The following is a 16,113-nucleotide window of genomic DNA, read 5'->3' as shown; positions in this document are numbered from 1 at the left end:
TTTTATAAATGAGCCTTTGATTTGATAACATGTGCATGCCTTGGCCCATTGTCATGTGAGGCATATACTCCACTTACATTACACAAAAATTGAGAATGAAGTTGTGCAGCAGAACAAGAAGCGAAGAAAAAAGAGCAGAAACATTATTAGGTTTAAGAAGAAAGAGTAGAGGGTCCCTTGTTTGATCCTCTGAGGTTATGGGCTCCAAATAAATATAGCTCCAGCGCTTAAAAGCAACTGGGCAAGCTGGTTTTGGACGTTGAGCCTTATGAGTTCATCAGCACCACCTATAAATCGTTGTCCAATGAACACTGCTGGTACAGTTGGGCGACAACCCAGCTGAATCAGTGCCCTTTCTATTTGCTCCCCATTTGCCATTTTGTCAACCTCTATATCTGTACGGTTGGCACCGAAGCTGCGTATCAGAGCCTTCACAGAATGGCAAATGCTGCAAGTGCTCTTGCTGAAGATCACCACCGGCTTCTCAGCATAAAAAGATGCCAGCAACTCCATTGCTGCAAAATCTTCAAGAATTTTTGTTTTTCTCTGTTGAAATTGAGCTCCAGAGAAGGTCTATTTATATTAGTTTCACCTGGTTTATTCTGGTAGCTGTGCATGTAGAATAACATCTAAAAAAAGGTTCTGAAAGTTTTGTGGTTAGTGGATTCCTAATATTCCTTCTTTGAGTTTGCCAAAATGAATGAGGAGTAACATATGGTCACCTCATTGTATCCAACCCATGATCGTGGCTATGTTAAGCTTATAGCTCTATGCATATTGTTAAAAACAAATGCAGGGATTTGAGAATGTAGCAACATCTATACCATGTTTTGCCTTTGTCTTTTACTAAAGAGAGTATGAAATACTGTAGGGAGAAGATACCGATTAAAGATAATGTATGTATGATATCGTAGGCATATTTTTGTTTTGTTAATCTAGCCCAAACATGTCACTAAAATATCCAAAAGGATCGCATAGAAAATGGGAACAGAAAACGCTACTCTGGCGTGTCCACAAATTTTTCCAATTTTCTCACGTTTTAGAGCATATGAATTTTACCCAACAGTGGCAAACTTAGCAGAAGCCTGTGGCATATTCCTACCAATCACTCCTCCAATGAGTAGTGGTGGTATATTATTGAGTTATTTAACCAAATCAATATTATTTACTTACCAAGTTATTTTAGGTAACTTTATAAGGTGAATAAAGATATCAAATTATGAAGCTCAAACTGCAATTAATTTTGGTAAAATACTTCACACTAAAATAGACGCATGTTTTGTCTTCTCCTGCACTCATTTTGATTGTCTTTGAAAATATTTAATTATTAATTTAGTTCTTATTAGTGTTTAAGTTTTATTTTCCGATCGTATTTTAAATCCTATAAATTGTATTTTAATCTTTGTATACTATTTTAGATACTTTTTTGTCTCTATACTCTAGAATCATATATAACGACTAAAAGAAATTTGCAATAATGTAGAGATTAAAAGAAATGAATTTTAAACTTAAAAGACTAAAAACTAAAATTTGTTCACTTCTAAAGATAAAACAATTCTTTTACATTTTTAAAGAAAACAAAATTCAATCTTTGATTTTTTTTTTTCTCTTTTGAAAAATGATCGAATTTTCCTTCACTTGTCTCCGTACTATTAGAATATTTGTAATCTTATAAACTAATATTCATTTATCAAAATAATCTTTGGTATTTTATAACCGCATGAAAAAAATATTTATAATATTCTTTTAATATTTATTAAAAAAATATATATTGTAGATAAAATTAAACTTGTAGTTTTATTATTTGCATTTTTTTATACTAAAAGTAAAATTATTATTTAATTACTACGATACATCTTAATATATATATATATATATATATATATATATATATATATATATATATATATATATATATATATATATATATATATATATATAAAAGGAGATCTCATTTCACCATAATTGTTAGTCACATGACCAATTTAGATAATAATTTATAAAATAAATAATTATTAGTTACAAAATAATCAGTATTATAAATAAAAAATCATAATTGGTCATTAATTAATTAATTAAAGACTAATTTAAAAATTAATATTGTAAAAAAAGCGATGACTAGTGACCACTGACTAGTTTTATTTGGTAACTAAAACTTTGGTAGCTAAATTTTAAAAATTAATTTAAAAATTAATTATAATTTTTAATTTATAATAGTGACTATTTTAATAACAACTTTTTATCATTAAAATTGGTTGTTAAGGAGGGATTTTCTTGTATCTAAAGCTAAATGTTCTCAATTAAATATTTTTCATAACTAATGAAGTAAATATTTTAATTATTTATGAAGCAAAATTTATGATTGTTATGTTAGCTTAAACTATATTTACTAATATTTTTCAATATTTTATTTGTATAGATAATTAATAATATTTTTTTCTAATATATTTTGTGAATTTTTAATTTTGTTTTTGTAGAAATGCTTAGCAATTATCGTATTCAACGAGCCATTTTTTTTTATTTGGGTTACAAGTAGCTTAATGTGAACTCATATATAATATAACCCGTTGAAGTTTGATCATATAGTTTAAATATACATTGATTTTTATTAGCATAATTGGGCATCGAAAAAATAATGTTAAAACTATAACAATTTTAGTTGACATGACTAACCATAAAGAAAATGATGTTAAAGTTACAAGGATTTTAATTTGCAAAGTTGGTCAATAAGAAAATAATGTTAAGACCATGGACGTGAACGAGGCGGGTAGAGTACTAATAGTAGCTCACGTACCTTATCTGTTGGATAAATACTTGTATCGTACTCGTATCCATATTCATTGAATATCCGTTATGCAGGTATCCGCATAAATTTCTAATTATCCACGGGTATCCGCAGGTATTTACAAAAAAACTAAAAATAAATATTTAACAACATATTTTAATCGTAAATTCAAATAAAATACAATACATAACATTCATAAATTTTAAACAAAGCCCAAATAACGCATTTAAATAGTGTTGAATGACAGTTTACAAAGAAATGATTTTTTTTAAAACTAATTGATAAAAAAATAACTCATTCAAAATCAATATGTTAATATTTTAATCATATTTTTTTTAATTTAAATTAGAGTATAGCAGATACGGATATCCACGGGTACGGATATTATGATACTCATACCTTCCCCGTTAACATGCAAGTATTAAAAATATCCGTACTCGTTACCCGCGGGTATCCATTTCTTACCCGTTGTGAATTTTATCCGCGAATACTCACAAGTACAAATTTTTTTGACATCCCTAGTTAAAACTAACAGTTTTATTTAGTACAACTGACCAATTACAAAACAATGTTAAAACTATAATAAAATAAGGGTTGAATATGTTTTTGTCCCTCAACTCTTAGTCAAAATTGGAATTAGTCTCTTTTTGAAACTTTGATTCAATTTAGTCTCCAACTTTAGAAATCTAGTCTTTTCAACCAAATTTTGTTAGATTTATTTAACGTTTCAAATATATTTCATGATAGCATTTAAGTTGTTTATACCGTTTGACACATTTTTGTTTCAATGTTAACTAATAAATTATCATGAAACGCATATGAAACATCAAATAAACTTAACAAAAATTTGGTTAAAAGGATTGAATCCGCTCAATTATAAAGTTATAATAGTTTTATAACTAACACAATTGATTCATGAGAAAGTAATATTAAAATCAGAACAATATACTCTAAAGCTCAAGTGAAGAATTCCCAATTACTTTTAAGTAGAATATCAAAGTCTTTTTGATAAAATATAAATAGATAAATAACCTCTTCATGATTTTTTTTCAATAAACATTCTTTGTTTCAAGACTTAATTCTTATATCGACTCTTCGGCATTTGATTTTTCTATGAAAATTTCCAGTACTACTGTTTTATTATTGTTCAAAATTTTAATATGGCAAATGTGAATATAATATTTTCCACTTTAAAAATAGCATGAGAGAATTAACATTCACGTAGATGGAATAGTAAGAAAATAAGGTCACGTTCACAATGTCAATAACTGTGTTGTCATATTTCAGTATATTTGTGAATGGGAATGCAGAAAACTAGAGGTGATTCCTTTGGTATTTGATCGCACTTGGAAAATGAAAAACAGAGAGAGAAAAAAAAAGAAGTTTATCATTTCAATGCAGATTTTCATCCAATGATATGTTTCCTTTTTTTCTGGGGCGTTCCATTCCAAGATAACATTAAAATTACATTGTCATGTTGACATTATTCATATTCTTTTAGCAACAGAATTTTACACGTGGCTACTGCTGGGAAAAATAACCCAGTCACTCCTTGTCCCAAATTCTATCTCTGAGAATGTTCCATAATTAGGATAAACGTTTCAAAATAAAGCCAAAGATCTCTCCATCCACAATGTTGTCATTTGAACTATCCAAATGTGATGATTACTTTAACAACATTTATCTAAGGAGATAGAATGCTAAAATATTAGTTAACATGAATCCAAATGTGATGGAGAGACAATATTAATGTAATATGAATCTAATTCAAATAAACACTCCTTTAATAACTCTTGTCTTACTTTCTGTAAGAAAAAATAAATAAATAAACTTTCAATATAAAATTTGTTTGAGTCCGTTATCAAAACTAGTCATGAATTATAATAGAGTTAATAAGTATTTCAAATGATTTACTAGGGAGACATGACATCAATAAAAAATGAATTCAACTCACATAAAAATTTGATATCACTCTTGTTAGAAAAAACTTCAAGAAAGATAACTATATAATAACGTGAAAATTTGTATAGCACATAACCCTCCCAAGTAGACACTCTTCAAAGTAAATATTTAACACAAGTTTAAAGTATTTTTGACTTAGGCAAGAAATATTATGGACTTAGAGTTACTTATAACTCATTATATTGTCGCTAACACTCATTCCTTAACTTATCCTACCTGATATGAGATTTTTCAAGATGTATTATTTTCATTAGCCCAACACAATGAATTTATAAATCTTATTTCTTATATAATATTCATATTTCTCATCTTATTAAATATTTATCTTTATCGCCTTACTCGTAAGACTTAAACTAATAATAATTAAATTTTCCAACAAAATATTTTGATTACACAGACTAAAATACACATAAACATCATGACATTGTTTTCTCTTTATTAGAAGTAATATTTTAAAATATTATATTTCGATTCTCATAATAATGATGTATAAATTAGTGATTTTACCAATGTTATTGTGTAATGTTAGTGTGTCATGCATGCAATTTCATCCTATGCTTATTTGAAAAAGAGAAAAAATTCGAAAGAGTATTTCTATTACGAAGTATAGTTTATGCAAGAGTGTAATCCTCCATTTATAGAGTTAGGATAAGCGTTTTAGGTCAACTACTCAATTCACAATGCCATGCTTTCAATAACTAAAAAATGCTAAGCACCTCAATACAAGCATAACTTATCATATAACTTTTCCAGATTTTACTTTATTTTTTAAATATATTTCATGATTTATTTAATGCTAAATTATTTAATATTTTATATTAAACTAATATCACTTAGATGCTTATTTGATACAAATTGTAAGAACCCAATTTCTTTGCTTTCCTTAATCTTTCTTCTCTCTGCCACTCACACAACAGAAAACCACACCACGATTCACTGCATCTTTCTCCCTCTCCTCTTCCTCTGCCCTCTCTGCCTGATCATCTGAATTTCTCTCCCTCTGCTACAGAAATCCAGACCTGAGGCTAATTCAGGACTCCTCCCCTCAGCTACGATCCCTTTTCCTCCATGTAAGTGACTCCAAACCTCTACACTCCTCTCTAATTCGAAATCTGTAGAACCCATTCCTGTTGAGTTAATTTGGAAACCCTTCTCATACTTGGAATCTGCACTTTCAGCTTACTAAGTGGTACAACTGAAGTGCTCTTGGGTGGGAGGATCCTAGCTAGTTAGGAAGATATATAGAGGTAAGGGAAGCTAACTCCTCTTCTCAAATTTGAATATAAAATCCATGGATGAGCTTGAATTATGTAATTGAGTGATGAATTTGTGTTTGTATTGCGTGAATTGGTGAAAAATTACTTGATGATTGATAGAAACTGGTATGTTGCATGTGGGAATAGGTTTGTGACCTGGTATTTTCGCCTAGGCGAGTTACTCTCGCCTGAGCGAAAGCATCAGGACACGCACCTCTGTTCCTGCGCGAAGTCTCGCCTAGGCGAGCTGGAGTCGCCTGAGCGAGATACGATCGCGTCTAGGCAAACCAGTCTAGCCTGAGCGAGAGTTCGCCCAGGTTTTTCTCTTTTTGCACTATTAGTGTCTCGCCTAGGCGAGACTGGCTCGCCTGAGCGAGATAACCTCTCGCCTAGGCTAGACTTTTTAGATGAATATAAGTTATGAGAAGATGAGGTTAAAATGAAATTTCAAGGGAAATCCAAGTGGAATTGTAGTGTGTGTAAGGATGTAAGGAATCTATAATGGTTGGTATCCTGAAACTCCAATAATCATTCAAGCTCAGATAGAGTAGAATAGATTATGTCGTGAGGAGTAGCAGGAGGTCTTCGTCGTCGGACTTGATCAAGTCTTAGACGTGGAGGGGACTTACCCTGGGAACGATCGGGTGAATACTCCATGTGTCCAGAGTCTGCAGAGTTTGGGAACCGTTACAAGTGCAAGCCACCAAGAGCTCCAACGTCACTTACACAATCCGGATATCGAGTCTATAAATTATGATTGAATTATATGCTATGAATGATATCTCTAATTGCGAAGTGTATTGATGTTGTTTCTTTCAGTTAGCTTACCCTTCTTGTTTGTGTTGTCTGCTTTTGCATATTATCTTTTTGCAATGATCACCTATGTTTGGTGGGAGTAGAGCAGAAATCAGATGGAGATACCCCTCCTGAGTAGGAGTTGGAGCCTGGCAAGGAGTGTCCGCTGTAGTTATAGATTTTTTTGGCTGTACGTTTTGGAGTTTATGTAGATTTGCATCCTTTCCACCTACCCTTACCTGGTGTGTGTGTGTGTGTGTGTATATATATATATATATATATATATATATATATATATATATATATATATATATATATATATATATATATATATATATATATATATATATATATATATATATATATATGTATATATTCGTAGATGTAACAGTTTGGAGGATTGTACTAGATTCCTATACTTTGTGTGTATGACTGTTATCCCTACTATCTGCTATGTTCGATCATGATATAATGTTTTGTTTGATAGTGTGAAAAACTATTAAATGGGATGTTACACAAATTACCTAACTTAAATAAATTACTTTATGGAGTTAATCACGTCTATAACCATAAAAAAGAAATAGTTGATATCGGTTTGTGAAAATGCTTATTTTTTATTTTAAATATAAACTTGTTATCATCGATGCATCTTGATTTATGTTGTTAAAACTTTTAATTAAGTATTATAATAATTTGATTTAAATTTTAAATGTTACAAATATATTAAATTGTGCTTTATATTTAGCTTTTTTAATCATAAGTTATAATATCGTGTTCTTTTAATATTATCTTGATTTTTTTAAATAAAACAGATAAATAGATGATTTTCTTTATAATCTAATATTAATTTATGAACAAATTAAAAAGAAAAATTTAGAAAAAGTATAGGAGAGAATAAAATAATCTTCACTTTATAAATTTTAATTTTGATTCCTTTATAAAACATATCTTATGTATTATTTAATAATTATAATTCTCTAGTTAAGTGAAGAGGTGAAACAATTAAAATTTATCAATGTTTTCTTCTTAAATTTAATTTTTGTATTTTTCCTTAGGGATTAAAAGAAAATAGACCCAATGTTATTAAGCATTGTCACGTGCCTGACGCACGATTTCATGCTTCCACATTACAATGGCGTTCCCAATTTGAAAGTTGCACGAGCATGACGCGAGTACTCTTCATTTTATCGAGATTTTGCACTTTTTGTAAATAGAAAAGATATATTATATAAGTTTTTTTTTTTGTAGTTTATTGATGTATTTTGTATATATAGTTAAATTTGACAAAATATGAAGTATTTATATAATATTTTTTAAATTTAAATAATACATAAATATATTTTTATATTTATGTAAAAGATAGTATACAAAAATTGAAAAGCTTTCCAAAAAATAATTTAAATAAAAAGATATTGAGTGTTTAAAATTCTTCTTTACTTAATATAAATTTATTGAATTTGAAGTTTGAAATTTTGATTATCACTTTAATGTTTGGTTTTCTCTCTCTTTTATATATATATATATATATGTCTTAATTTTCTTTTTTTCTTTTTTATGAAATTACACCTTCATTCAATCTGACATATTTTATTATATTTCTTCTCTTATCAATTTCATTTTCTTTATATATTATAGATTTCACGGTAATAATATTAGACATTCTATAGATGTTAGATTGTAGTTCTTTTTTCACTTGATTCTATTGGACATCAAACTTGGTTAAGAGATATCCATCACTTTTAGTTCTAATACTTCTTTTATTTCTTCTCCATTTGTAGTCAACTCCTCTTACATCAAATTCAAAGTAAATATTTGGTTTTTCATAATAAACTTTGAATATTTTTAGGTTGTTTGCATATTTAATAAAAAAAATCATTTTAAAAGGATACCTTATAACCTTTATGTAACATATGAAAAATACTTAACAAATTTTAAGACATCAAAAGTTAATTCGATACCTAAATAAATTTTAGTTCCATTTTTTCTTGTCCCTTTCACAACAATTTGTTCTCCATTCTAATTCTTTAGAAATATCAAATTTGTTGAACTCGTTAAAACGTTCTTGATCGTAAGTCATATGATTTCTACTATAAGAACCAAACTTAAATTAAGCCTTTGATGGAAAGGCTATCATATATATAAATCTGAATCTATCATATTAATAATCACAACTAAAAGTAAAAGGATACCTAACTTCATAATGATAATAGAGAGGAGAGGTTTAACCTTCTAGATCAACACATCTTTTTTTGAGAGAACTCTTTAATTATCTTCTTCTTTCTTAATAATAATGGGGTGCCACAAAATAGAAAAAGAAGAAATATGATATGGTAACCTGACCTATTTATTAAAAAATGATATTATCCTTTGGTATTTCTATTTACCCATTACAAAATAGAATTACTCTTTAATTTATTATACATTAAAGATTCCATAACATTTTGAGATACATAATTGCCAACCTACTTTAATATCATTTGATCACTTTTAATTTGCCACAACAGAAGTAAATGTCCTTAATATCTTTAATATATAATTATTCATATATAAGACTAATATTAAATTAAGTATCCAACAATATACCACTTGGATTATATATGTAACTTTTAAATTATATATTTTATCCAATGTATCATTCATCAATTCAATCCAATCATCATATCAACATAGGATCAAAGTAGTCTTTGTCCCCATTTCCAAGATTTTATCCTATGTTGTTTAACAAGAACGACAACTACTAGGAAACAATGTATTCCCAATTATTCCTTCAAATACCAAGAAAACCGTGACTAATATTAAGGTAAAGATTTAGTGCACAACAAATTTTGCTTCAAAAGATTGTTGTGAAATTTCTAGTTATGCATCGATGAATTTCTCTTTTACAAGCCATATGTACAATTCGATAGAACATACTTATATGACAAAGTGTAGAAAAATTCTTTTTCTTTTTGTCAAAGGCACAAAAAGAAATTTATAAATAGTCATTCAAACTTTTATAAAATAAAGAGACATTATTTATTTTAGTGTAAATATATTTTTGGTCTCTTAACTTTTAGTTAAATTTGAAATTAGTTCATTTTTGAAACTTTGTTCCAATTTAGTCTTTCAACTTTAGAAATGCGTAAATTTTTTTAACTAAATTTTGCTAAGTTTATTTGATGTTTTTAATGCGTTTCTTAGTTAATATTGTACCAAAATTGTATCAAATGTTGTAAATAACTCAAATGATATCATAAAACGTGTTTGAAACATCAAATAAACTTGAAAAATTTTGGTTAAAAGGACCATGTCCACACAGGTCTAAAGTTAAGGAACTAAATTGAGTCAAAGTTTCGAGAGGAGACTAATTCTGATATTCACTGAAGGTTAAGGACCAAAAACATATTTAAATAAAATTATCTAACTTTTTTCTCAAAATTTTATTATCAATAGATTTTAATATTACACAAGTAATTAGATTAAAATACAACATATAACAATTCATTTCAAATTTTAATTTTAAAAAAAATCATCCTAATTAAATAAGTTGGTAAATTAGTTGCATTTAGTAAATTTGTATATTAATTATATTAAAGAAAAACAACATTTAAGTTATAATTATTATAGGAATATATTTTAACACTTTTTCCAATCATTAATTTTAATTTAACTATTAAATTCAAAAACTTTATTAAAACTAAGACAATTATACATCGTCCATTAATTAATTAGTGACATAAATTTTGAAAAATAATATTTTAATTTTTTTTCTTCAATTTCTGATTTAAAAAAATAGAAAACAAGCCAAAATTTGATTTCTCATAACTGAATTTCGAGTAACTATAAATTTGGAAACCAAAATTCCACTTTTCATATAAAATTTTCACTGTACAAAAGTACACGGTAGGAAATTCTTTTCGATGGCATGTGTGCTAATTGGGAAAGAAATCTTCTCTGACACACAAGACTACCTATAGGCTGGTACTTCCTACAGTCCAATTTTTTCTTCTTCACCCCTCTAATTTATAAAATATCCGTCTTATCCTTCAGTGTACACCTAATTTGTTTTCTCTCCCTTGTGCAGCAAATCCTCCTTACCTTCTGCATTCTCCCTGTACCTACTCTCCTTGCAGCAAATCCCCCTTATTTTTTAAGATTTATTTCAATTTGATCTATTAGAGCATTAACACTATGTGTCACATATTAGTTTGTGAACTTTTATATTTTTTTTTTCTTAATTTTTTTTTTGAAAAAAAATAACTAACACATGTCAAATTAAATTTATGTCACGTAATTTTTTTTGATTTTTTTAATTAAAAAAAAAAACAATTGACACATTCCATACTCGAAAATACATTCTAAAATAGGAAAAATATTTGCAGAACAAATGTTCTAAATTTATTTCTAAATCTGAAAATACATTCCAAAATACTCGTTCTGGAATTTTTTTAATATTCTAAAATTAATATTGTGTAAAGTATTTCTAGATACAAAAATAACTTCCAAAACATCTTTTTTGAGATATAAAAATATTCTTGAACATTCATTAATGTATTCTCAGGTCTAGAAATATCTTCTGAAACATCTATTCTATAATATTTTTTTCATATTTCGGATTGGATGTTGTGGAATATTAAAAAAATGAGAATAAGTTCTCCAAAAAGTAAATTCAAATCCTTCCGAAATACTCATTTGGTAAATTTCTTTCTTTTATTCTAAATTGGATATTCTAGAAGGAATTTTTTAATTCAGAAATACATTCTGAAACATTTAATTCAAAAAAATATTAAAAATAAAGAGGTGCATGGATTTTTGTTATATTTTTTATGACGGGAAGTTTAAGGAGTACCACTTTTATGGGAGTGCAGGAAGAAAAACAGAGAGGTGCAGAAAGAAACACACTATATAGACTATTTAATCTTCCGGCATAAAACTTGGGCCTTCAACACTTCATGGGGGAGCCTTCTCCCTGCACCTCCAAGAAATCTTCTGTACCCCCAAAATTTACATTTCTGTCCTTATTTAATATCCTGTGAGAATGGTTGAAAGTGGGTATGGACGCAGTAAATTTCATTTACTGCGTCAACCTCCCTGCACCCCCAAAACGTTACTATACGTTACTAATGTACTCCCTCTATTCTCCATCATCCATTCATTCGTGCTTCTTCAGTCCTTCATTCTGTGCAATGGTCCCTCTCACTCGTGCTTCAGCCCTTCATTCTCTGCAGTCATTCTATCTGTGGTGGTCCCTAGAAGAGGTTTGTATCCTCATTTGTTTATTCATGCATTTGATTATTGTTTTGTTTATTCTGTCACACTGAGTATGCATTATTGTGATTATTATTGTGATTGAAGGTTGATTCTTTGAAGGAAGTTCTTCTGAGTAACTGCGTTAGCTCCTCCAAGTGGTATTTCCGTCAGGTTAGCCTTCATACCACCATAAGTTTGTAAATTGAATTTGTTTGAAGGGATTGTTTGGAATTCAAAATGTATGGGAAACGGAATACAGAATCCGTTTCAAAACTGTATGAAACGGATTCTGTATTCCGTTTCTAAAAAAATTTGCAAACTTTTTTATGAAACGGAATACAGAATCCGTTTCATACAGTTTTGAAACGGATTCTGTATTCCGTTTCATAAAAAAATTTGCAAATTTTTTTAGAAACGGAGTACAGAATCCGTTTCATACAGTTTTGAAACGGATTCTGTATTCTGTTTCGTATAAATTATGATTTTCGTATCATTGCATATGTATCAGAATTGAATAACTTATTTCGTTGAAATTTCCGCTCCTTATTTGTATGGATGTTTTGTCCAACACATCAAACACTTGAAGTCCAAACACTTGAACATGAAATAGAAACCAAAATTTTGTTTTTCTAAACGGATTACATAATCCGTGTGTTAAAGATGTGAAACGGAATAGCTATTCCGTTTCATAATTTGATTTTGTGTGTTGGTGTGTATATTGTGTTATTGGTGAATTTTTAATGTGAGTCTGTGTGATTGGTGAATTTTCTAACTTAAATTATGCAATGAATATGAACATGCAATTAGTTTTCAATTTTTGAATATGAACATGCAATTAGTTTTCAATTTTTGATACGTGTTGCATTCACTCGTTTTCTGTGATACATGTTGCATTCTTTATGCATTTAGATGAGTTATTTACTTATTAAAATTTCTTTTTTTATTATAGTTCATTATGGAAGAGCATCATTTTAGTTATTTGAGTTTCTTGGATTCTCAAGCGGATTCTCAACAAAATTGTAGTCTCATGTCAGAGTTTTCTGATTTTGTTCATGATATCTGCGAACAAGATTATACATCTCATTTTACAACCGATGATATTTTCTCAACACGTGAAGATTTAATTAAATGGGTTAGAGGGGTTGCTTATAATCTTGGGTTTGTCGTTATTATTCTAAGATCGGATAAATACAATGGACAACCAGGAAGAAAGACCCATGTATTATTAGGTTGTGAAAGAGGTGGAAAATATAGAAAATACAAGTGTGATGCAGAACCCAGTTTATCTGGGACAAGAAAATGTGATTGTCCCTTTAGATTGAGAGGGAGACCCATCTCTCAAGGGGAGGGATGGGTGTTGAACGTAAAATGTGGTTACCATAATCACGATGTCTCTTCTACTCTAGTTGGTCACCCCTATGCGGGTAGGTTGAAGTCTACTGAACAGTCGTTGTTTGTTGATATGACCAAAAGTCAAGTCAAACTTGCAAATATACTTCTCACTTTGAAAGAAAAAGATGATTGTAATGTTACAACTCTGAAGCAAGTGTATAATGCGAGATATAGGTACAAACGTTCAATAAGAGGTTCAAGAACTGAGTTACAACAGTTAATGTTGATGTTGGAACGTGATCACTACATCCATTTTAGTAGATGTCTTGATGAATCTGATGTGGTAAGCGATTTAATAACAAGTTAATGTCAAATATTAATAGTTACTAATAATATGAACAACTAAATGTGTGACATACCAATAAACCACTGGAAGATGATGACGGTGACGTCCTCTGAACTGTTATGTCATCTGGCAAATTCTGACGAAGTCGGGGCACAAACACAAGGCTAGGTCGGTCTGCCTCAGCTCCACGTAAAATGTATGGATGGGAGACTCTCCTAAACCACTGCAAATATCCATCCGAACATGAAAAGGGAGCTGGTGCTTGGACCACTTGATGTACAACAAACTGCTCGTGCTTTTTCCACCGATCATCAATAGCCTCAAAGTCCATCATGGGAACCGAACTAGGCGGTCGTGGAATAGGCTGGATGAAGCCAAATTGTCGCAACACACGCTCCGGCAAATGACGTTGTACGACGGTCCCAACCCTCAGGAAGCCAGAAAACATGCTATGTGTTACCAGTTGTCGTGCAGCTCTGTGTGCTACATATGGGTTCCAAATCATCCCATCATATGTCAAGCCATACAACTGGACTCTAACATCAGCTATAGCGGAAATGGCGCGTCCAGTGACATAACGTAGAGCACGGGGTTCGGTCTCCACATATGTATCCCGTACTTGCTTCCTTCCCAATGTAGGGAAGTGCTCGTAAATCCAAGCCTGTATCAAATAATATTTCATTTAACCATTGTCATATAAAACTAAAAACAAGTGAAATAAAGAATAAAATGTTATATAAATGGGTACCTGCAGAAGAGGTAGATATCCAGCTAATTGCTTTGTATTTGCAAAGCTGGCATCTCCTAGCTGCTCATATAAGTGGACAAGAGCAGCAACTCCCCAACCATATGTACGACATGTGGAGAGATCTCTAAATAGCTCGAGATAATGTGTACGAACATAGGTGGCGCTTTTGTTAGCAAATATCGTGCACCCTACAAGGTGCAAAAGATATGCATGTGCAGCAAACTCCCATAGCTCGTTTTCACAACAGCTGTGATACAAGTCTCTCAACCAGCTCAGTCGGACCTGTGCACCCTGACTTTGATTCAGCTCCACACATGCCATGGCCCAGTCAACACCAAGAAGTGTCGTCAAAATCTGAACAGAATCTTCATATTCCAGATTTTCAGTGGAGCAAAAGTTTCCATTGATGGAAAGATGGAGAAGTGACCATACGTCATCCAAAGTGATGGTCATCTCCCCAATGGGTAAATGAAAAGTATTAGTCTCGGGATGCCATCTCTCCACGAAACCCAATACTAACCCAAGATCGATATATTCATATAAAATATCGCACAAAGGCGATAATCCAGAAGCTAACACAAAAGGTGCAACCGCAGGGTGAGGACGTCCTAATTTCTTAACTTTTTTAATATGGGAGACCACTTTCACAGCTCGATCCTACCAGAAGAAACAAACAACAATAAAAATACTTAACAACAACAAAATTAAACCTATATAAAAACTTCTTACTGACCTGACCATCCCATATCATGCGTGCAACATGATCCTGGTACTGCGTCAATAAAGATGTATCATACGGCCCACCAGGAAATCCTCCACCATCGTTATCAATGACCTGTTCGTCCTCCCGATGAACGTCAGGAACCTCATTCTCAACAATGTCATCCTCAACGACATTAGCCTCATGCTGACCCCTTCTACGAGCCGATGCTGTCGGTCTCTTTCGTGCAGCACCCTGTCTGGAACTCTCGGGTGCATCATTTGAACCACGTCTAGATATATTTCCTCGTGTCCTAACCATATCTATAATTAAATAAAAGACAAATTAATACATAATAAATAATAAATAAAAAGGGGAAACGGATCCCACATTCCGTTGTGAAAAAAAAATTTAAACGTCAAACGGATTACACAATCCGTTTGAAAAAAAAATACAGAAACGGATTACACAATCCGTTTCAAAAAAAAATAATTAAAATAAAGAAACGGATTACACAATCCGTTTCAAAAAAAAAATTACAGAAACGGATTACACAATCCGTTTCAAAAAAAAAATTAAAATAAAGAAACGGATTACACAATCCGTTTCAAAAAAAAAAAATTCAGAAACGGATTACACAATCCGTTTCAAAAAAAATAAAAATTACAGAAACGGATTACACAATCCGTTTCAGAAAAAAAAAAAAAAGGAAACGGATTCCACAATCCGTTTTCTAAAAAAAAAAAATTATACGGGAAACGGATTTCACAATCCGTTTCCTTAAAAAAAATAAAAACACCACAACCCTTCCTCTCAAACGCACACCACTCATCAACACAACCCACCTTTCCAGGTTTAACAAAAACCTACATATAAAATCAATTAAAATAAAAATATACACATGCTTAACTGTCTAATATTAAAAAACCAGTATTCCTTACCTGCAAAAATTGAGAAGCC

General features: G+C 30.4%; 2 protein-coding genes across 2 annotated transcripts; both read right to left on the bottom strand.

Annotated features, from left to right (window-relative positions):
• Nucleotides 1-20: 20 nt before the first annotated feature.
• Nucleotides 21-531, bottom strand: LOC114189701 (monothiol glutaredoxin-S1-like). The gene has a single exon (XM_028078351.1). The coding sequence runs from the start codon at nt 511-513 to the stop codon at nt 196-198; it is 318 nt and encodes a 105-aa protein (XP_027934152.1). The 5' UTR covers nt 514-531; the 3' UTR covers nt 21-195.
• Nucleotides 532-5,630: 5,099 nt separating this feature from the next.
• On the bottom strand, nt 5,631-15,474 carry LOC114191288 (protein MAIN-LIKE 1-like). The gene is made up of 4 exons (XM_028080460.1): nt 15,187-15,474; nt 14,454-15,110; nt 13,779-14,366; nt 5,631-5,747 (listed from the first exon to the last, which is right to left on the bottom strand). The coding sequence occupies exons 1-4, from the start codon at nt 15,472-15,474 to the stop codon at nt 5,631-5,633; spliced, it is 1,650 nt and encodes a 549-aa protein (XP_027936261.1).
• Nucleotides 15,475-16,113: the final 639 nt, after the last annotated feature.

Source organism: Vigna unguiculata, chromosome 7, assembly GCF_004118075.2.
Source record: "Vigna unguiculata cultivar IT97K-499-35 chromosome 7, ASM411807v1, whole genome shotgun sequence".
Classification (NCBI taxonomy): domain Eukaryota; kingdom Viridiplantae; phylum Streptophyta; class Magnoliopsida; order Fabales; family Fabaceae; genus Vigna; species Vigna unguiculata.
This window is presented reverse-complemented; position numbering and strand designations above follow the sequence as displayed.

What these genes read in the sequence shown, in the direction of transcription:
- LOC114189701 (XM_028078351.1), bottom strand. Translation starts at nt 513, where the DNA reads ATGGAGTTGCTGGCATCTTTTTATGCTGAGAAGCCGGTGGTGATCTTC.
- LOC114191288 (XM_028080460.1), bottom strand. Translation starts at nt 15,474, where the DNA reads ATGGTTAGGACACGAGGAAATATATCTAGACGTGGTTCAAATGATGCA. An exon ending in GCATGATATGGGATGGTCAG is followed by an intron (nt 15,111 to 15,186) that starts GTCAGTAAGAAG and finishes TTCTTCTGGTAG; the next exon opens with GATCGAGCTGTGAAAGTGGT. An exon ending in CATCTTCCAGTGGTTTATTG is followed by an intron (nt 5,748 to 13,778) that starts GTATGTCACACA and finishes TTTCTGTAGCAG; the next exon opens with AGGGAGAGAAATTCAGATGA.